Source organism: Salvelinus alpinus, chromosome 3 (genome assembly GCF_045679555.1).
Source record: "Salvelinus alpinus chromosome 3, SLU_Salpinus.1, whole genome shotgun sequence".
Lineage (NCBI taxonomy): Eukaryota > Metazoa > Chordata > Actinopteri > Salmoniformes > Salmonidae > Salvelinus > Salvelinus alpinus.
The window spans coordinates 16723044-16746183 of record NC_092088.1 but is presented as its reverse complement, the minus strand read 5'-3'; the positions used below and the strand labels follow the sequence as shown (position 1 = coordinate 16746183).

General features: G+C 42.6%; 1 protein-coding gene across 2 annotated transcripts in view; it reads right to left on the bottom strand.

Moving 5' to 3' along the window:
• Window positions 1-22642, bottom strand: part of LOC139570125 (probable E3 ubiquitin-protein ligase HECTD2) — a 45103-nt gene extending 22461 nt beyond the window's left edge. The window contains exons 1-14 of one of the 2 annotated variants that reach the window (XM_071391685.1): window positions 22120-22642; window positions 21342-21459; window positions 20036-20186; window positions 19849-19951; window positions 14807-14896; window positions 14647-14711; window positions 14436-14484; window positions 13013-13122; window positions 12593-12741; window positions 10044-10167; window positions 9639-9735; window positions 7322-7429; window positions 5325-5457; window positions 4785-4873 (exon numbers count right to left, since the gene is read on the bottom strand). In XM_071391685.1, the coding sequence (XP_071247786.1) occupies window positions 4785-4873; window positions 5325-5457; window positions 7322-7429; window positions 9639-9735; window positions 10044-10167; window positions 12593-12741; window positions 13013-13122; window positions 14436-14484; window positions 14647-14711; window positions 14807-14896; window positions 19849-19951; window positions 20036-20186; window positions 21342-21459; window positions 22120-22215 (1482 nt within the window). In that variant the 5' untranslated portion in view covers window positions 22216-22642. The remainder of the gene's footprint in view (window positions 1-4784; window positions 4874-5324; window positions 5458-7321; window positions 7430-9638; window positions 9736-10043; window positions 10168-12592; window positions 12742-13012; window positions 13123-14435; window positions 14485-14646; window positions 14712-14806; window positions 14897-19848; window positions 19952-20035; window positions 20187-21341; window positions 21460-22119) is intronic. The other variant, XM_071391687.1, reaches the window with a different exon arrangement.
• Window positions 22643-23140: the final 498 nt, after the last annotated feature.

Here is a 23140-nt window from a genome sequence, read left to right as displayed (position 1 = left end):
AAACACAACACTCCTTTTATTGATGGATTATAATGTAGCCAGGGGAAATCGCGAAACCATCTCTCTTGAAACGTCAACACTCTGTTGGCAAGAGTTTGCGGTTCTATAAATTGTGGGTGTGGCTGATATGGTTTTGTGCCATCACTGTGGTAACTGGACAATGCTGTGCCACTGTCCCCTATACTGGTGCTGCTGGCAACAAGGGTGACACTTGGTCCTGCAGTGGCTGTGACACTGTCCTCTGAAGTCTCTCTCCCTGGCTCTTTCCCTTTCACCACCCTAACTGACTCAGTCTGTCTCCTAGAAAATAAATAAGGTGTTTGCCGTACTCCTAACTACCGGTACCCAAAACTACACAATTAATCACAGCAGCAATACCATTGCCGTAAACAAATCTTAGTTTAGTCACCAGTTTAAGTTGAGAGTGGGGGTATCCATGGCATTTTCCAATTATGTCCCTATTTTACAAGTCAAAAAAATTGAGAACCTTTCATAATGTTGCCAAACAAAGACTCAACAAACTTACCTGAGACTCCCTGTCTGCCAATCTGTCCCTGCATATCTGTCCCCAGCTCTGCTGTCTGTGTGCCATCTGTTGCCTGCTCTGCCTAATGACATCATTGTGAAACATTTCCATTAGCATTTCACTTCTTTCTTATGAACATTTTATCAACTAGTCTTTGAGATATTAGGATACTAGAGTTCTTACAATGCGTTTTGGTGTACTGACAAATACTCTGATGTCCGTCTTCTTACTTATTTCTGCCATTTTTCTACCTGGCTGGCTGGCTGGCCTAGCTGCACACACACACATTTACACAACACATGCTGCAACCTTTTGTAATTTAAATAGTTTGTTTCATATTGGCTGGCTTCCAACAATAGCTGAATTTGTAAAGCTAGCGAGCACCAATTCCGTTTCTGTGTGTTTGCTATAATCTTTGCTACCTGGTTAAATAAAGGTAAAATAAAATAAAATAAAAAAAGTTCACTAGCGACAATTTATCTTTTGCAACGAGACCATTATATATATTTAAGACAATGGTAGAAGAGAGTGTAGTTCTGTTCTGTTCAGTTTGGACTTCAGTTTATCGCTAACCTTATCACAGGGACGTCGAAGCACTACAGCTGCATGCTGATCTTGGAATAAACTGACGATAGCAAAGATTCCATCTTTGACGACGCCACATAAATGGAATAGGTACTAGCTAGCTTGATAGTTAATGTTTGCTTTAGTTTGCGCGCTAGCTCTGCAAATTCAGCTAGTGTGTGAACCCTGCCAACATAAAAATAAATAAATAACATTGCTATGGACCTGCTATGGATTGACTGGATTAACCTCACGTCAATTACGTACATGTCCCTTTCGGACAGTAGATACGAACCCTTTATTACCTTGCCAGCTAAAGAACTGGCAGTGGATCAAACCATTGTGAGGCAAAGGGCGGGGGGGGTCGCAATCTTTTGAAACTTAAACGCGCTATTAAGTGTCTATAATCAGCACAAGTGCTTTCATTGCGTATTATTAATATTATTGAAATTACATAGTTATGTTTACAGTGATATATTGGGGGGGACAAATCATATTTTTCCCAAGATGGGGGGGTCGTGTCCCCCCCGTCCCCCCTGGGATTTCCGCCTATGCATTCCACCAATAGCGGGCCCTTTGGGTAGTGTTATTCTGGAAACCTTTTTAAATATATACAGTAGCAGTCAAAGTTTGGACACACCTATTCACAGGTTTTTCTTAATTTTTTACTATTTTCTATATTGTATAATATTAGCGAAAACATCAAAACTATGAAATAACACATATGGAATCATGTAGTAATCAAAAAAGTGTTAAACAAATCAAAATATATTCAAAGTAGCCACTCTTTGCCTTGAGGACAGCTTTGCACACTCTTGGCATTCTCTCAACCAGCTTCATGAGGCAGTCACCTGGAATGCATTTCAATGAACAGGTGTGCCTTCTTAAAAGTTAATTTGTGGAATTTCTTTCCTTCTTAATGAGTTTGAGCCAATCAGTTGTTTTGTGACAAGGTAGGTGTGGTATACAGAAGATAGCCCTATTTGGTAAAAGACCAAGTCCATATTATGGCAATAACAGCTCAAATAAGCAAAGAGAAACAACAGTCCATCATTACTTTAAGACATGAAGGTCAGTCAATACGGAAAATGTTAAGAACTTTGAAAGTTTCTTCAAGTGCAGTCGCAAAAACCATCAAGCGCTATGATGAAACTGTCTCTCATGAGGAACACCACAGGAAAAGAAGACCCAGAGTTACCTCTGCTGCAGAGGATAAGTTCATTAGAGTTACCATCCTCAGAAATTGCAGCCCAAATAAATGCTTCACACAGTTCAAGTAACAGACACATCTCAATATCAACTGTTCAGAGGAGACCGCGTGAATCAGGCCTTCATGGTCGAATTGCTGCAAAGAAACCACTACTAAAGGACACCAATAATAAGAAGAGACTTGCTTGGTCCAAGAAACATGAGCAATGGACATTAGACTGGGGGAAATCCGTCCTTTGGTCTAATGAGTCTAAATGTGCAATTTTTGGTTCCAACTGCTGTGTCGGTAGGTGAACGGAGTAGGTGAACGGATGATCTCCGCATGTGTGGTTCCCACCGTGGAGCATGGAGGAGGAGGTGTGATGGTGTGGGGGTCCTTTGCTGGTGACACTGTCTGTGATTTATTTAGAATTCAAGGCACACTTAACCAGCATGGCTACCACAGCACTCTGCAGCGATACGCCATCCCATCTAGTTTGCGCTTGGTGGGACTATCATTTGTTTTTCAACAGGACAATGATCCAACACACCTCCAGGCTGTGTAAGGGATTTTTGACCAAGAAGGAGCGTGATGGAGTGCTGCATCAGATGACCTTGCCTCCACAATCACCCGTCCACAACCCAATTATATATATTTTTTAACCTTTATTTAACTAGGCAAGTCAGTTAAGAGCAAATTCTTATTTACAACGATGGCCTAGGAACAGTGGGTTAACTGCCTTTTTCAGGGGCAGAACAACAGATTTTTCCCTTGTCAGCTCGGGGATTCAATCTAGCAACCTTCTGGTTACTAGTCCAACACTCTAACCACTAGGCTACCTGCTGCCCCAATTGAGATGGTTTGGGATGAGTTGGACCGCAGAGTGAAGAAAAAGCAGCCAACAAGTGCTCAGCATATGTGGGAACTCCTTCAAGACTGTTGAAAAAGCATTCCTCATGAAGCTGGTTGAGAGAGTGCCAAGAGTGTGCAAAGCTGTCATCAAGGCAAAAGGTGGCTACTTTGAAGAATTTGTTTAACACTTTTTTGGTTACTACATGATTCCATATGTGTTATTTCAAAGTTTTGATGTCTTCACTATTATTCTACAATATTAGAAAATAGTAAAAATAAAGAAAAACCTTTGAATGAATAGGTGTGTCCAAACTTTTGACTGGTACTGTATTTCATCTAATTTTAAAAGTAGACTCAGCGATATAACGTAGATGCAGAAAGTAAACAGCATAGTTGGTCAATTTCCGCAACAACTAGGAGTGTGGAAACGTGGCTACCACACTTTGAACAGCGAGATGTGAACAGATACTGTGCGTGACTGTGTGACAGCGAAGTCGTGCATCTCACTCATCTCAATATTTGCTGTGGTTCTCGTGGCACCATTAGCATTCTGTCATAAAGAGCCCATGGTCAACATCACAACAAACATATTTTCCCATCTACATAGGTTCAACTAATAAAAATGACTATAAAAGGTGACAATTAAAGTAACAGTGTTGACTGTAACAAGGTTGACAAGGTCATCTTAAATCATCCATAAATCCCCTTGTGACATGGGGAATGGAAGCTTGTTGTGTACAACAGCGAGGGGCAATTGAATGCAACCCCCCCCCCCCCCCCCCCCCAGTGTACTTGTTAAAACATCTATGGGTAACAGGGTTTTTCACCACAAAACACCAGAAATTGGCCAAAAAGAGTAGAAACAGCTCACCTGCTTTTAAACTATGATTTAACTATTAGATGTTCAATGTTTCTTATGAAAAATACATTTTAAAACGAATAGTTGTACCATACTAAAAATAGTTCATTTCACAACTAGGGCTTTACAATTATGGTGAAAACCTGGGAAAATGTGGGTCTTAAGTAGGCTCTAATCTTCAAAGAAATCTGACAAACATGAAGTAGGACATGTCAAAATGGAGATTTTATGAGAAAACAACTAAATGATTTGAATGAAAACAAACTACTATTGAAATGTTAACATGATTTAGTTTAGTTAGAGTGTAGGTGTATATGATCTAGCTGTTACATTTAGTTTTTGATCTAAATAAACACTATGTCACAAGGATATAAAAGACACGCACTCTATTCGTGGAACGACCCAGTAACTTAACACATTCATATTCTGCATGCTTTAGTTATTCTATTAGATTACATCAGATTGCAATGTGCCAAATAGAAAAGCACTGCAGAGTCTCTTCAGTTTAGAAGACGACAAACTGAAGAATTCCCACAAAATTATAGTTCTAAAACTAAAGCTATCATCTGCAAAGCAGCAATTAACCTGGCATAGGGAGAGTGGAGAACCTCGGAGTATCTATGGTAAATGTGCAAAGATTCCCAGGAGTTCTTCCTCACTACGTGACCTGACTAAAACTCCAGGTGCCAGTTACAGAGTACAACATGAGGACTCCAGCTGTACGTTGAGAATCTGTTTACAGTTCGCGAAGGGCTACACAGTACCGTAAATCACGGTATGGTACAAAAGGATACGACTCCGACCAATCGGAACTCAGAGTAGTTGTCACACTTCCAGCTGCTGAACCAGTGACAGTGGGAATCCTTGAAGAACGTAAACATGCCTGCAGAGAGGAGACACAAATACACTCTGCTTAAACACAACTCCACCCAGACATGACATAGACATAAAACACAGGCCTCCGGTCAAAGACAGATAACAAATGTTCTGAATAGAGTACATGGGAATTTAGTTTTTTGGACTGCTAGGTCCCAGACCAAATGGGAGTTACTGTAAATAGAATGGTCAGCTATTGCAGTGCTACACATCTGTCCCAGAACATGAAGATCATACATTTGACTTTTTTTCTTAATTAACAGGTCAGCATTCTTAGTCTGGGTACTGGTTGAGACTGTAGGATGAAGAATAGAAAGCCAGGGCTAAAGGAGAAATACATCTCCTGGACGTATACTGTTATCTATAGAGAAACTAGCAGTGTTGCAAACAAAACAGCTGTAACATCTGTATCTATATGGCAACACATATACCTGATCTGTTTGTCCCATATGTCTCACCGTAGTCTGTGTGAAAGATCTGTCGGACGAGAAGGAGAAACCACTCCTTGGTCAGACCACCCATGTCTAAACCAGCCTCCCCCACAAACGACACTTTCAGCTTCTTCTTCAAGTCTGCTCGATTTCTAGTCAGCTAAAAGCAGGAGAGCAAGTTAAGCTGTGGCCAACTTTCTTGAACTTATCAGAACAAGGCATGCCACATGTCTGAACTTATACAGTTGAAGTTTAAACTTGTTTTTCAACCACTCCACAAATGTCTTGTTAACAAACTATAGTTTTGGCAAGTCAGTTAGGACATCTACTTTGTGCATGACACAAGTCAATTTTCCAACAATTGTTTACAGACAGATTATTTCACCTATAATTCACTGTATCACAATTCCAGTGGGTCAGAAGTTTACATACTGTGCCTTTAAACAGCTTGGAAAATTCCAGAGAATTATGTTATGGTTTTAGAAGCTTCTGATAGGCTAATTGACATCATTTGAGTCAATTGGAGGTGTACCTGTGGATGTATTTCAAGGCCTACCTTCAAACTCAGTGCCTCTTTGCTTGACATCATGGGAACATCTAAAGAAATCAGCCAAGACCTCAGAAAAAATTGTAGACCCCCACAAGTCTGGTTCATCCTTGGGAGCAATTTCCAAACGCATGAAGGTACCACGTTCATCTGTACAAACAATAGTAAGCAAGTATAAACACCATGGGACCACGCAGCCGTCATACCGCTCAGGAAGGAGACGCGTTCTGTCTCCTGGAGATGAACGCACTTTGGTGCGAAAAGTGCAAATCAATCCCAGAACAACAGCAAAGGACCTTGTGAAGATGCTGGAGGAAACAGGTACAAAAGTATCTATATCCACAGTAAAACGAGTCCTATATCGACATAACCTGAAAGGCCACTCAGCATGGAAGAAGCCACTGCTCCAAAACCGCCATAAAAAAAGCCAGACTACGGTTTGCAACTGCACATGGGGACAAAGATCGTACTTTTTGGAGAAATGTCCTCTGGTCTGATTAAACAAAAATAGAACTGTTTGGCCATAATGGGCATCGTTATGTTTGGATGAAAAAGGGGGGGGGCTTGCAAGCCCGAAGAACACCAACCCAACCGTGAAGCATGGGGGTGGCAACATCATGTTGTGGGGGTGATTTGCTGCAGGAGGGACTGCAAGAGGGACTGGTGCACAAAATAGATGGCATCGTGAGGAAGGAAAATTATGTGGATATATTGAAGCAACATCTCAAGACATCAGTCAGGAAGTTAAAGCTTGGTCGCAAATGGGTCTTCCAAATGGACAACGAACCCAAGCATACTTCCAAAGTTGTGGTAAAATGGCTTAAGGACAACAAAGTCAAGGTATTGGAGTGGCCATCACAAAGCCCTGACCTCAATCCTATAGAAAATTTGTGGGCAGAACTGAAAAAGTGTGTGCGAGCAAGGAGGCCTACAAACCTGACTCAGTTACACCAGCTCCTCAGGAGGAATGGGCCAAATCCACCCAACTTATTGTGGGAAGCTTGTGGAAGGATACCCGAAACGTTTGACCCAAGTTAAACAATTTAAAGGCAACACTACCAAATACTAATTGAGTGCATGTAAACTTCTGACCCACTGGGAATGTGATGAAAGAAATAAAAGCTGAAATAAATAATTCTCTACTATTATTCTGAAATTTCACATTCTTAAAATAAGTGGTGATCCTAACTGACCTAAGACAGGGGATTTTTACTAGGATTAAATGTCAGGAATTGTGAAAAACTGAGTTTAAATGTATTTGGCTAAGGTGTATGTAAACTTCCGACTTCAACTGTACATACCTTGGATGTTTCCGTTTTGAAATGCACTGCATGGAAAGCAGTGAAATAACTGAATTTATATGAAATGAATTGGCTCTTACATTATTGCATAACAGAAATAGTAATCAAGCCTCTCTTCCAGGGCTGTCTTCTTAAATAATGTTTTTGTGTGTCTGTTAGTTGGGAAATGGTATTACCTCATCCATTGAGTCACTGACCAGCTGCAGCCGTCGGACTTTGATGTTGAGAAAGAGCAAGCTCATGTCCACTCGCTGTCTGCGAGACACTTTGTCCACCAGGCTTTGCTGAAATAAATAACAAGAGCCACTCCTTATGTTGTTACCACAGTACATGATGTTTAAATTGGACCACTGCTGTCTGAGAGGGAGAGCGTATGTTTTCAATCTGATTCAGTGAGATATACACTGTAAATATTGTAAACTTATTGTTCTTGGTTTTTCCTGACTACAAGATGGACTGGGAAAAACTTGAGGACCTACACAGTATACACTCCAACATACATAAATTATTTTTATAAAATTAAACATATACTGTATATACAAAATAATATATATATACAAAATAATATATATATACACAATATACAAAATAATATATATATACAATATACAAAATAATATATATATATATACAAAATAATATATACAAAAAATAATATATATATATAATATACAAAATAATATATATATACAAAATAATATATATATATATATATATACAGTGGGGAGAACAAGTATTTGATACACTGCCGATTTTGCCGATTTTCCTACTTACAAAGCATGTAGAGGTCTGTAATTTTTATCATAGGTACACTTCAACTGTGAGAGACGGAATCTAAAACAAAAATCCAGAAAATCACATTGTATGATTTTTAAGTAATTAATTTGCATTTTATTGCATGACATAAGTATTTGATACATCAAAAAAGCAGAACTTAATATTTGGTACAGAAACCTTTGTTTGCAATTACAGAGATCATACGTTTCCTGTAGTTCTTGACCAGGTTTGCACACACTGCAGCAGGGATTTTGGCCCACTCCTCCATACAGACCTTCTCCAGATCCTTCAGGTTTCGGGGCTGTCGCTGGGCAATACGGACTTTCAGCTCCCTCCAAAGATTTACTATTGGGTTCAGGTCTGGAGACTGGCTAGGCCACTCCAGGACCTTGAGATGCTTCTTACGGAGCCACTCCTTAGTTGCCCTGGCTGTGTGTTTCGGGTCGTTGTCATGCTGGAAGACCCAGCCACGACCCATCTTCAATGCTCTTACTGAGGGAAGGAGGTTGTTGGCCAAGATCTCGCGATACATGGCCCCATCCATCCTCCCCTCAATACGGTGCGGTCGTCCTGTCCCCTTTGCAGAAAAGCATCCCCAAAGAATGATGTTTCCACCTCCATGCTTCACGGTTGGGATGGTGTTCTTGGGGTTGTACTCATCCTTCTTCTTCCTCCAAACACGGCGAGTGGAGTTTAGACCAAAAAGCTCTATTTTTGTCTCATCAGACCACATGACCTTCTCCCATTCCTCCTTTGGATCATCCAGATGGTCATTGGCAAACTTCAGACGGGCCTGGACATGCGCTGGCTTGAGCAGGGGGACCTTGCGTGCGCTGCAGGATTTTAATCCATGACGGCGTAATGTGTTACTAATGGTTTTCTTTGAGACTGTGGTCCCAGCTCTCTTCAGGTCATTGACCAGGTCCTGCCGTGTAGTTCTGGGCTGATCCCTCACCTTCCTCATGATCATTGATGCCCCACGAGGTGAGACCTTGCATGGAGCCCCAGGCCGAGGGTGATTGACCGCCATCTCTAACTTCTTCCATTTTCTAATAATTGTGCCAACAGTTGTTGCCTTCTCACCAAGCTGCTTGCCTATTGTCCTGTAGCCCATCCCAGCCTTGTGCAGGTCTACAATTTTATCCCTGATGTCCTTACACAGCTCTCTGGTCTTGGCCATTGTGGAGAGGTTGGAGTCTGTTTGATTGAGTGTGTGGACAGGTGTCTTTTATACAGGTAACGAGTTCAAACAGGTGTAGTTAATACAGGTAATGAGTGGAGAACAGGAGGGCTTCTTAAAGAAAACCTAACAGGTCTGTGAGAGCCGGAATTCTTACTGGTTGGTAGGTGATCAAATACTTATGTCATGCAATAAAATGCAAATTAATTACTTAAAAATCATACAATGTGATTTTCTGGATTTTTGTTTTAGATTCCGTCTCTCACAGTTGAAGTGTACCTATGATAAAAATGACAGACCTCTACATGCTTTGTAAGTAGGAAAACCTGCAAAATCGGCAGTGTATCAAATACTTGTTCTCCCCACTGTATATGCATTTTCTGTACATTAACACTAGAAAGTCAATATGCCAATATGAAGAATGGTAAGAGTTAGTCTGAGAATGTGAAGCATTGTCTGTGCTTTGACAGTGCAATACAATGACACTGTCAAAGATGGATGACAAGGACCCATGTGGGCAGTGACCTCTGTCTCACCCTGGCCATGCTGATCATCTGCTGTTCAGAGTCCTTCTGGATAACGGCCTTCTTCACCACCGTGGACAGAATGAAGGCGAACTGGCAGAATGTAAACCTGGGGACGAGGAGGAACAGGGAGGAACGGGAATATTTGGTTATCATACGGAAATAATATTTTGGTTTCATCAGGGATTGTGTGATTTTGGTGTATGATACTCATTGAAGATAGCTGCTGGATATATTTGATGTTGCAATCTGATATCATAAACAAATAATCGGTTGTGCTAATGCTGAAAGCTGACACAAGAGGGAGCTCCATTTATTTACAGGGAAATTCAGGAACCATAACAGCAAGGGCTGTGAGGAGAATTGAAGAGCACTGGTCAACATAAGCTTTGCTCTGATAATATTGTCCTGTCACACCTGGTAGAGTTTCCCTGAGTCTGCCATATTCGATAGTCTTCCATGAAGTCAGTGTGGTCCAGTGTGGGGTTGTAGAAGTCAACAAAGGGCAGGATAGGAGTGCTAGAAATGATATTTGCTGCATCTACAATGGAGAAAAAAGAGAAACAGTATCGAGTTCTCTTGGAGACTGATATATTCTCATGAACTTTGACACCTCTTCTGACCCTCAAACAACGTCTACTCCAGACGCATATAGGTAGGAGAACCAGACAAATATGGGTAGATAACCAGACAAATATGATTAGAAGAACCAGACAAATACGGTTAGGATTAGAGGTCGACCGATTATGATTTTTCAACGCCGATACCGATTATTGGAGGACCAAAAAAGGCAGATGCCGATTAATCGGCCGATTTTTAAAATGTATTTGTAATAATGACAATTACAACAATACTGAATGAACACTTATTTTAACTTAATATAATACATCAATAAAAATCAATTTAGCCTCAAATAAATAATGAAACATGTTCAATTTGGTTTAAATAATGCAAAAACAAAGTCTTGGAGAAGAAAGTAAAAGTGCAATATGTGCCATGTAAAAAAGCTAACGTTTAAGTTCCTTGCTCAGAACATGAGAACATATGAAAGCTGATGGTTCCTTTTAACATGAGACTTCAATATTCCAAGGTAAGAGGTTTTAGGTTGTAGTTAATATAGTATTTATAGGACTATTTCTCTCTATACCATTTGTATTCCATATACCTTTGACTATTGGATGTTCTTATAGACACTATAGTATTGCCAGTGTAACAGTATAGCTTCCGTCCCTCTCCTCGCCCCTACCTGGGCTCAAATGAGGAACACATCGACAACAGCCACCCTCGAAGCAGCGTTTCCCATGCAGAGCAAGGGGAACAACTACTCCAAGTCTCAGAGCGAGTGACGTTTGAAACGCTATTATTTCACATCGCATCATTTCACATCGGTTACACCAGCCTAATCTCTGGAGTTGATAGGCTTGAAGTCATAAACAGCGCAATGCTTGAAGCACAAAGAAGAGCTGCTGGCAAAACGCACGAAAGTGCTGTTTGAATGAATGCTTACGAGCCTGCTGCTGCCTACCATCGCTCAGTCAGACTGCTCTATCAAATATCAAATCATAGACTTAATTATAACATAATAACACACAGAAATACGAGCCTTTGGTCATTAATATGGTCGAATCCAGAAACTATCATTTCGAAAACAAACGTTTATTATTATCGCATATACCCTGACTCTGCGTGCAATGACCGCAAGAGAAGTAACACAATTTCACATGGTTAATATTGCCTGCTAACCTGGATTTCTTTTAGCTAAATATGCAGGTTTAAAAATATATACTTCTGTGTATTGATTTTAAGAAAGGCATTGATGTTTATGGTTAGGTACACGTTGGAGCAACGACAATCCTTTTTCCGCGAATGCGCACTGCATCGATTATATGCAACGCAGGACACGCTAGATAAACTAGTAATATCATCAACCATGTGTAGTTAACTAGTGATTATGATTGATTGATTGTTTTTTATAAGATAAGTTTAATGCTAGCTAGCAACTTACCGTGGCTTCTTACTGCATTCGCGTAACAGGCAGGCTCCTCGTGGAGTGCAATGAGAGGCAGGTGGTTAGAGCGTTGGACTAGTTAACTGTAAGGTTGCAAGATTGAATCCCCGAGCTGACAAGGTAAAAATCTGTCGTTCTGCCCCTGAACAAGGCAGTTAACCCACCGTTCCTAGGCCGTCATTGAAAATAAGAACGTGTTCTTAACTGATTTGCCTAGTTAAATAAAGGTGTAAAAAAAAATAACGATTTCCGATTGTTATGAAAACTTGAAATCGGCCATAATTAATTGGCCATTCCGATTAACCGGTCGACCTCTAGTTAGGATAACCAGACAAATATGGTTAGGATAACCAGACAAAAATGGTTAGGATAACCAGACAAAAATGGTTAGGATAACCAGACAAATATGGGTAGATAACCAGACAAATATGGTTAGGAGACGCAGACAAATATGGTTAGGAAAACCAGACAAATATGGGTAGATAACCAGACAAATATGGGTAGATAACCAGACAAATATGGGTAGATAACCAGACAAATATGGTTAGGAGAACCAGACAAATATGGGTAGATAACCAGACAAATATGGGTAGATAACCAGACAAATATGGGTAGATAACCAGACAAATATGGGTAGATAACCAGACAAATATGGGTAGATAACCAGACAAATATGGTTAGGAGAACCAGACAAATATGGGTAGAGAACCAGACAAATATGGTTAGGAGAACCAGACAAATATGGGTAGAGAACCAGACAAATATGGGCAGGAGAACCAAACAAATATGGACAAGAGAATTCAATCTCTGTAGAAAGTGCAGTTTAATCCATTACAAGGGATAGACCGACCCCCCTTTTCCCTAAATCTCCACACCACTACACTAACATCCCCCTGCCCTGACCATTGCCCCAGTCTCATATCTCTGTGGGGGTGGAGATAGAAGACGTCCTACTCACTGAGGAGGGAGAGGACCTTGGTGGCGGAGGGGATCCACCAAGAGCACTTGGCCATGGGGGGCAGCTCCTCAGGCTTGACTGGGAACAGACGGGTGGAGATGAAGAGGTGCAGCCGCTCCACCAGCTGTTTGAACCGCTTCTGGGACAACCTGGGTTAGATAATCATCATCGAGGCATTATCACCGTGGCAAGGAATACATTTTAACTTTCAAAACAGATTGTCTTTGCTTGAAAGCTATGACTGCTCAATTCCTACCAACTGCTACTAAAACAATTTGGAAAACGTCATTTATTTAACTTTCCTGGATAAAGAATAACAACATGGTTTCTTTCTGTGGACTGTGTTTACTTTGTGGATAACAACTACAGCCTGGAAAAGCATGGGACTGCATAAGACAGAGGAACAATTCCGACTCTTACTTCTTAAACCAGTGCATCAGGAAATAGTGGTCTGCTTCCACCAGCACGGCTATTTGCCTCAGTAAGTGTGCATAGATGACATATGTGGCTGGGCTGGTGCACTGAGGGTTCTGCAACAAAGAGAAGCTTTTTCAGCAGTGGCACTGCACTTCAAAAAGGAAATAAAGCTTTACAACAGAAGGCTTCTAATAAAGACTGGCATTACAGAGGAAACCAGACTATTTTACTTCAAACATGACCTCATCCGTTCCCTCGGCAGAGAGAGAGCGGGGAGAGAGAGAGAGCGAGAGAGAAGAAAGAGAGGAGAGGAGAATAATACCACTGGTATTATAAGGGTCTGACTGACATCAACTAAGCCAATCAGACACATTTACCAAGGCTGCTTCCCACATGACACCATATTGCTTATATACTGCACAACTTGATCAGAGGTGCTATGGGCCCTGATCAAATCTAGTACACTACTCTATGGGCCCTGGTCAAATGTAGTACACTACTCTATGGGCCCTGGTCAAATGTAGTACACCATTTAAAAAATAGGGTGTTAATTGTGATACAAACCCTACAATTAATTAATTAATTAATAATTGTCTTGTCCCTTTCAATTTCACAGGATCTGTCAGAGAGCCTATCAACAGCCCAAAGACAAATCACACTAAATGTAGATGAGAGAACTGGAGAGACTCAATGACCACAAAAAGTTGTTGGCAAGAAAGAGATGGAAGACGTACTTTTTAATTTACGGTCCTAGAAACCTCATAAAATGTCTGAAACAATAATTAAACCATGAATGGGATGGAGACAAGAGTCTCCAACCAAAGTCTCAATTTTTAGCAGACAGAAATCATCCCAGTTCAACTCAGCCATTTCCCAGTCTGCCTACCGAGTCTCTGCCAGGCTGTTTGTGTCCATATTTGGCCGGTGCCAAGCCTACCTCTAGTCTGTTGGTCATGTGTAAAGTAAACACTCTGCTCTCATTATATCCAGAGCCTGACTGAGACTGACTGCTTGGGCTATGACTGGAGTCAATGGGCCATGTGGTGAGGGAGCGCATCAAGAGTTTCCTGTGTTTGCCTTTAGACTGAGGGCTGAGGGGGGCATGTGGTGAGGGAGCGCATCAAGAGTTTCCTGTGTTTGCCTTTAGACTGAGGGCTGAGGGGGGCATGTGGTGAGGGAGCGCATCAAGAGTTTCCTGTGTTTGCCTTTAGACTGAGGGCTGGGGGGAGGTAATGCGTATATTTGAATGCAGAAACGGCCTCACTTATAATGAGGAAATTGCCGTTATTACTGTTACATAATGAAAGGAGTTTGTTATTTATAGCGTGGAATTAAGGATCAGCGGTCAAAAGAGCACATTAGCCAAATCTGTGTGTCATTAGTACCAGTAGTGTGTACATATGCAGCACGTGATGCATGACGTTACCTGAACTAGAATGAAATACGCTCTCAGGTCATCCTTTGTCCGTCGACTGCTAAACAAAGCAGACAATATGAAGTTAATTTCATTTCTCATCCAGTATGTAACATTTGCATCAATATTCAAGTCACAAAGAATAGAGCTTTACTATGTAGAGAGGAATCCTTTGATTTGAGTGTCAAATAAAAGAGCACTACACTATAAGAATGCCACACACCCCTTCCATTCTCTCAACAAGCTGTTAATGATCCCCTTCAGCACTGCTCTCTGGGCATCAGGAGGCTGTTGGATCAATGTTAGATCAAAGTTAGTGAGAGGTTTTCATTTCAACAACCTAATATAAACATGGCTATTCGTTGCTCTATCATTCTACATACCGTGAGCGATAATGCATCATAGACAGCATTAACGAATTTGGTATTGATTCCTGAGTCTTCAATCGTGTTGAACGGAGGGCTTGCATCTTTCTGGAAAGAGAAATTAAGAGCACATTTAGATTAGGACTAACACATAGGTTAGTGTCACGCCCTGACTTTAGTTATATTTGTTTTCTTTATTATTTGGTTAGGTCAGGGTGTGACAAGGGTGGTTTGCTTAGCTTTTGTATTGTCTATGGGTTTTGTCTTGTCTAGGGTTTTTGTTATCTATGGGGATTTTGTATTGTCTAGGGGTATGTAGGTTGATGGTGGCCTGGATGGGTTCCCAATCAGAGACAGCTGTTTATCGTTGTCTCTGATTGGGGAGCCTATTTAAGTTGCCATTTTCCAAGTTGGTTTTGTGGGTAGTTGTCCTTGTTAGTTGCCTGGATGCACTACGTTGGCTTCACGTGTCGGTTTGATATTTATTGTTTTTGTTGGCGACATCGGTAAATAAATAAATAAGTATGTACGCTCAAAAAGCTGCGCCTTGGTCCACTCCTTTAAACGGCCGTGACAGAACTACCCACCAAAAAAGGACCAAGCAGCGTGGGAACCAGGAGCAGTGCAATCTGGACTCATGGACATGGGAGGACATTCTAGACGGCAAGGGATCCTACACATGGGAGGAGATCCTGGCTGGTAGGGATCGCCTCCCATGGGAACAGGTGGAGGCAGCCAGGAGAGCGGAGGCAGCAGGAAAAGGGAACCGGCGTTACGAGGGAACACGGCTGGCAAGGAAGCCCGAGAGGCAGCCCCCAACTGTTTTTTTTTTGGGGGGGGGGGGGCCACACGGGGAGTGTGGCTGAGTCAGGTAGGAGACCTGAGCCAACTCCCTGTGCTTACCGTGGCGGGCGTCGTATTGGGCAGGCACCGGTTTATGCGGTGGAGCGTACGGTGTTCCCAGTACGCGCTCTTAGCCCGGTGCGCTACATCCCAGCTCCCCGCATCTGCCGGGCTAGGGTGAGGATCCAGCCAGGGCGGTTGGTGCCAGCCCTGCTCTCCAGACAGCCAGTGCGTCTCCTCGGGCCAGGATATCCTGCGTCGGCTCTGCGCACTGTGTCTCCCGTGTGTCTGCACAGCCCAGTGCGTCCTGTGCCTGCGCCCCGCAAGTGCCGGGGTAAAATCACCATCCAGCCAGGACGGGTTGTGCAGGTCCTTAGTTCGAGACCTCTAGTGTGCCTCCATGGCCTGGTCTATCCTGTGCCTCCTCCGAGGACCAGGCTGTGTCTCCGTCTCCTCCCTCCAGGTTTGCCCGTCTGTCCTGAGCTGCCAGAGCCGCCCGTCTGTCCTGAGCTGCCCGTCTGTCCTGAGCTGCCGGAGCCGCCCGTCTGTCCTGAGCTGCCGGAGCCGCCCTTCTGTCCTGAGCTGCCGGAGCCGCCCTCCTGTCCTGAGCTGCCGGAGCCGCCCTCCTGCCCGGCGCTGCCGGAGCCGCCCTCCTGCCCGGAGCTGCCGGAGCCACCCTCCTGCCCGGAGCTGCCGGAGCCTCCCTCCTGCCCGGAGCTGCCGGAGCCTCCCTCCTGCCCGGAGCTGCCGGAGCCTCCCTCCTGCCCGGAGCTGCCGGAGCCTCCCTCCTGCCCGGAGCTGCCGGAGCCTCCCTCCTGCCCGGAGCTGCCGGAGCCTCCCTCCTGCCCGGAGCTGCCAGAGCCTCCCTCCTGCCCGGAGCTGCCGGAGCCTCCCTCCTGCCCGGAGCTGCCAGAGCCTCCCTCCTGCCCGGAGCTGCCAGAGCCTCCCTCCTGCCCGGGGCCCGCGGCGAGGGTCCCCGCTCTAGATGCGCCACCAAAGTGGGTAAAGCCAGAGGTGGAGCGGGGTCTGCGTCCCTCACCAGAGCCGCCACCGCGGGGAGATGCCCACCCAGACCCTCCCATATAGGTTTAGGTTTGCGGCCGGGAGTCCGCACCTTTGGGGGGGGGGGGGGGGTACTGTCACGCCCTGACTTTAGTTATATTTGTTTTCTTTATTATTTGGTTAGGTCAGGGTGTGACAAGGGTGGTTTGTTTAGCTTTTGTATTGTCTATGGGTTTTGTCTTGTCTAGGGTTTTTGTTATCTATGGGGATTTTGTATTGTCTAGGGGTATGCAGGTTGATGGTGGCCTGGATGGGTTCCCAATCAGAGACAGCTGTTAATCGTTGTCTCTGATTGGGGAGCCTATTTAGGTTGCCATTTTCCAAGTTTGGTTTTGTGGGTAGTTGTCCTTGTTAGTTGCCTGGATGCACTACGTTGGCCTCACATGTCGGTTTGATATTTATTGTTTTTGTTGCCGATATCGGTAAATAAATAAGTATGTACGCCCAAAACGCTGCGCCTTGGTCCACTCCTTTAAACGGCCGTGACAGTTAGTTTAGTCTACAGTCGTGGCCAAAAGCTTTGAGAATGACACAAATATTAATTCTCACAAAGTCTGCTGCCTCAGTGTCTTTAGATAATTTTGCCAGATGTTACTATGGAATACTGAAGTATAATTAATTACAAGCATTTCATAAGTGTCAAAGGCTTTTATTGACAATTACATGAAGTTGATGCAAAGAGTCAATATTTGCAGTGTTGACCCTTCTTTTCAAGACCTCTGCAATCTGCCCTGGCATGCTGTCAATTAACTTCTGGGCCACATCCTGACTGATGGCAGCCCATTCTTGCATAATCAATGCTTGGAGTTTGTCAGAATATGTGGGTTTTTGTTTGTCCACCTGCCTCTTGAGGATTACCAACAAGGTCTCAATGGGATTAAGATCTGGGGAGTTTCCTGGCCATGGACCCAAAATATCGATGTTTTTTCCCCCGAGCCACTTAGTTATAATTTTGCCTTATGGTAAGGTGCTCCATCATGCTGGAAAAGGCATTGTTCGTCACCAAACTGTTCCTGTATGGTTGGGAGAAGTTGCTCTCGGAGGATGTGTTGGTACCATTCTTTATTCATGGCTGTGTTCTTAGGCAAAATTGTGAGTGAGCCCACTCCCTTGGCTGAGAAGCAACCCCACACATGAATGGTCTCAGGATGCTTTACTGTTGGCATGACACAGGACTGACTGATGGTAGCGCTCACCTTGTCTTCTCCGGACAAGCTTTTTTCCGGATGCCCCAAACAATCGGAAAGGGGATTCATCAGAGAAAATGACTTTACCCCAGTCCTCAGCAGTCCAATCCCTGTACCTTTTGCAGAATATCAGTCTGTCCCTGATGTTTTTCCTGGAGAGAAGTGGCTTCTTTGCTGCCCTTCTTGACACCAGGCCATCCTCCAAAAGTCTTCACCTCACTGTACGTGCAGATGGACTCACACCTGCCTGCTGCCATTCCTGAGCAAGCTGTGTACTGGTGGTGCCCCGATCCCGCAGCTGAATCAACTTTAGGAGACGGTCCTGGCGCTTGCTGGACTTTCTTGGGCACCCTGAAGCCTTCTTCACAACAATTGAACCGCTCTCCTTGACGTTCTTGATGATAAATGGTTGATTTAGGTGCAATCTTACTGACAGCAATATCCTGCCTGTGAAGCCCTTTTTGTGCAAAGCAATGCCGGCACGTGTTTCCTTGCAGGTAACCATGGTTGACAGAGGCAGAACAATGATTCCAAGCACCACCCTCCTTTTGAAGCTTCCAGTCTGTTATTCGAACTCAATCAGCATGACAGAGTGATCTCCAGCCTTGTCCTCGTCAACACTCACACCTGTGTTAACGAGATAATCACTGACATGATGTCAGCTGGTCATTTTGTGGCAGGGCTGAAATGCAGTGGAAATATTTTGGGGGGATTCAGTTCATTTGCATGGCAAAGAGGAACTTTGCAAATAATTGCAATTCATCTGATCATTCTTCATAACATTCTGGAGTATATGCAAATTGCCATCATACAAAACTGAGGCAGAAGACTTTGTGAAAATTTATATTTGTGTCATTGTCAAAACTTTGGCCAAGACTTTACACTTATTGGTGACTCGCTCAGTTCAAGTCTGGTTCCCTTTGGGGGAAGGCTAATATTCTATATTATACACTGGGTGGTTTGAGCCATGAATGCTGATTGGCTGACAGCAGTGGTATATCAGACCGTATACCATGGGTATGACAAAACATTTATTTTTACTGTTCTAATTACGTTGGTAACCAGTTTAAGCAATAAGGCACCTCGGGGGTTTGTGGTATATTGCCAATATATTGCCAATATACCACAGCTAAAGGACGTATCCAGGCACGTGTTGCGTCGTACCTAAGAACAGCCCTTATATTGGCCATATACCACACCTCCTCTGGCCTTATTGCTTAATTATAAACTGGGTGGTTCGAACCCAGAATGCTGATTGGCTAACAGCCATGGTATATCAAACCGTATGACAAAACTTTTATTTTTTACTGCTCTAATTATGTTGGTAACCAGTTTATAATAGCAATAAGGCACCTCGGGGGTTTGTGATATAAGGCCAATATACCAGGCACTCCAGGCACTCTGTGTTGCATTGTAAATAAGAACTTAGCCATGGTATATTGGCCATATACAACACCCCCTTGGGCCTTATTGCTTAATTATACTTTGTTATGACATAATTATCCTAGACCCTCTAGGAAGCAATGCAAACCGACCATGACACATGCTAAACATTTACCCAACTGTTGCGTATATAATCATACATTCTCTTATAGGTCCTGCTCTTATGAATAACCCTCTCTATGGAAACCAGGCACAGGTGCTTTTCTTCCCGACTCTCTAAATGACTTCATTCATTTACAGACTCAAAAACAACTCTCCAAATTCCCCTTTACCTGGCTCCCAGAAATACTTTATTCACCGACTTTTAATACCAAAACAATGATCACCTTTTATTTGCGTTGATCAGTCACATTTCAAAACTAGCATGGTTGCTTTAGCAATTTTACCATCACACTTATCTATACAAATGACATAGTAGTGCAATAAGTCCTTATAAATCATGCTGTATAAATAGCACTGGCTTGACTGACAATACAAATACGAAACCTCAGAATTGAACATGGCACAGACATGGGGATTACCCACCTTAAAGGCAGCATTCAGTTCTAAAAAGGAGCCGAACGTGGTCAAGTAGAAATCGTGGACGTGTTTCCAATCGCCTGAGACTGTTGCCCTCTCAATGTCCTCCCTAGTAAACATTAGACAAATATTAAAAGTAATTTCTGAATGATAATAATGTGTGTGTGTGTGTGTACTTACTGTGTATACTTACTGAAACTCTTTGACAGTCTTGGTGCGGAGGGGCATGACTGGGTCAGAGGCAAAGCGAGCCCTAACCTCAGGAGGCAGGTTGTCAACAGTGATGCGATGTTGATGTTGATGCTTCAGTCTGACATTAGGACAGATGGGGGGAAGCTCTCTACCTGCAGGCGGAGTAACAAAACACATATATAAAAAAAACACACAAACACTATTATCCAAATGTATCATCCCTGAATAATAAAAATGCATGTGAGTTATAGATCTGTCATTCTCATTGAAGGCAAGTCTAAAAAGCGATAGACCTGTTCTATGTGCAGCACTTCTATGCTTCACATTCTTATGTTTCGTTTTTGCGTCTTTTACTTTTGGTTTTGTACACCAGCTTCAAACAGTTGAAAATACAATATTTTGGGTTATGGAAAATATATTTCACAGCTGTTTAGATGGTAGGATGATTCTCTACTCTATACTTGCTTGTTTTGTTACAAATTATAGTTTAACAATCTCAATGAACCGTATATAACAAGATGAAACCTGCATAAATGTTTTTTTCTTCTCATATCACAACAATGAGCAGCGTAGGGCAATGAACTCTCCATATTTTCAAGTATAAGTGACAGCAATATATTAACATCTTTTGAAAACTTCCGTCGCCAGCCCACACAACGGTCGTGGTCATTACACCCAGAACAAGTTCTCCCTATAAAGGAACAGCAGTTGTGAATGGGCCTTTGTCTCCCTCATCTGCATCAAGTATTGATGCTCAAGTCTCCTCTAACATCTTTGATCTCAAGAATAGGAAGCCACGACAACACATCTGCCTGGAGCATCGCACATTAATTCAAAACAGCCTGTATGGGTCACTTTGAAATTGAAACTTTCTTTTGGGAGCGCTGTGTGAAAATGATTTCCTTTTAAGCCTCTTAGTGTTATTATTAAGTCTCAAAGTGTACCCTGTACCTGAAGGTAACAATATCAAAAATGTGTTAGGTAGCCATATTGGTAGCACATGATAGATAATACTTGAGTAAATGCTTCTTGCAGGCACTTTGATATTGGTTCACTATGGCTGCGTTTACACAGGCAGCCCAATTCTGATATTTTTTTCACTCATTTATGTTTTGACCAATCGGCTCAGATCTTTTCACATCAGATATTTTTCAGAGCATTTAATGAAAAAAATTATTGCGTTGCCTGTGTCATTGGGCTGCCTGTGAGCTTCAGAAATCTCAGTTCACAAAAGACTGTTGCTTACTATTCAAGTTGACTCTTGAATGAGGTAATGTGAACATTAGGGTTACCATGACGGACCATACCATGCCGTATGCCAGGAAGGATAAACTGGGAGGAGAGGCTGTGGCTACCATCCTCCTTTCTGTGGTTTGAGATGAAGTTGAGAGACGGATATGGCAGCTTTGGTCCACGATCAAGTCCCTACGATAAAAATCACAATTCATTTGACAGACATCATTGTCTGCGTTTAGACAGGCGGCCCAATTCTGATCTTTTTTCCACAAATTGGTCTTTTGACAAATCACATAAGATCTTTTCACATCAGATATTTTTCAGAGCTGATCTGATTGGTCAAAGGACCAATCAGTTAATAAAAGAACAGAATAGGCTGCCTGTCTAAACATGTCAAAAAATTGACATCAGGTCCCGGAATTTTAACAGTATCGATTGGAACTATAACAGTATAGAATACTATTCATTCACAGCAAGTACTGTAGCACATAGGCCACCAAAATAAAAGTCTGATACTGTACATTTTGTTTGTGTATAATGTTTGGGCTTTGTTACAGTGATAATGTGGTATATTACTCACAAAGCTGCTATGCTGTTTTATAACATAAATGGGTTAGGAAGAGCTGGCCAAAAGGTCCCACCCTTAGTTTTAACATCAACACATTTCCAAAAGGATAAGCTCTGAGGTCATTGAAATGGTTAAGTTATCATTATGCAATGAAATAAATTGACATTTTATGACTTCATTGTTACATTGATCCCACATGAAAACTGTTACTTTATTTCTTAATTGGACATGAAAACACATTTAAAGAATATGAAAAATATTTTAAAACATTTCATACTAACAGAGCTGGAATTACTGGAAATTGGAGGGAGTCTATCTCTCTCCCTTTCCGCCTGATGCAGTGGTGTGTGGTTTTCTCTCGTAATGTTGAGTAGCATTTCTTCATCAGTTGAAAAGTCTCGTTTAGGTCGCAGTCACATTGCTCTTTTCTTAACTAAAACAAGTTAAAAGAACTCACAATACCCTCATACACGTTACCCGCAGTAACAAAACATCAAATCATTTGAAACTAACTCCAAAAGAGCATTCAGGACCTGAAACGCTCTCTCGTCTTCATTGTAAGCAGGTGAGCTCGCGCAAAGTTGTCAGCGCGCAGAGACCAGAGTCTGATGCTGTGGTCAAAGTGAACAGGCACGAGCGTCCGCATTCGATAGGTAATGTCGCCAAAGTCTAGTTTAGGTGCTACACTTAGGTAAGCATAAGTTAATTATTTTCCACCTAACTGGATGTATCGTCTATATTTGCAGTGCAGCTGTACACATGCGCCATGTTGTCTAAGAGGAGGTTCATAGTTACGAGCTTGGATACCATGGATGTCCTTACGTAAGTGTGCGGTGTTGCTGTGACTGATTTCCTTCGCCCAGGCAGGGTCTGTTTAGAATTAATTTATCACCAGGTACTGCTAGACTTCATTTGAGATGTTTTTCTGTAGTGATAAGGTATCCTACTACCCTGCCCTACTTATAGACAACACGATTTTAAAACTGTGTTATTACACATGATGACTTGACCTTGCATCACCTTGCTTTTGCCTTTTCTAATAAATACAGTACTGCAAAGTTGATTGTGAAGATAGAGACACTTTCAGCAGCAGTAGGCTACTGGTATGTTCCACTGGTGAGATCAGAGGAGCCATCTCCACCCTTTTACCACAACCTTCTCATTAAGGCCATCACACACTTCAGATGAGCGCCAGTCACATCATGAACATGTACCAAGCCTTAAATCATCTGGCAGATGAGTAGTGAGGAGGATAATGACAGCCTCTTCATCACTGTAGCGTGGGATTATTGTTGCTGATGC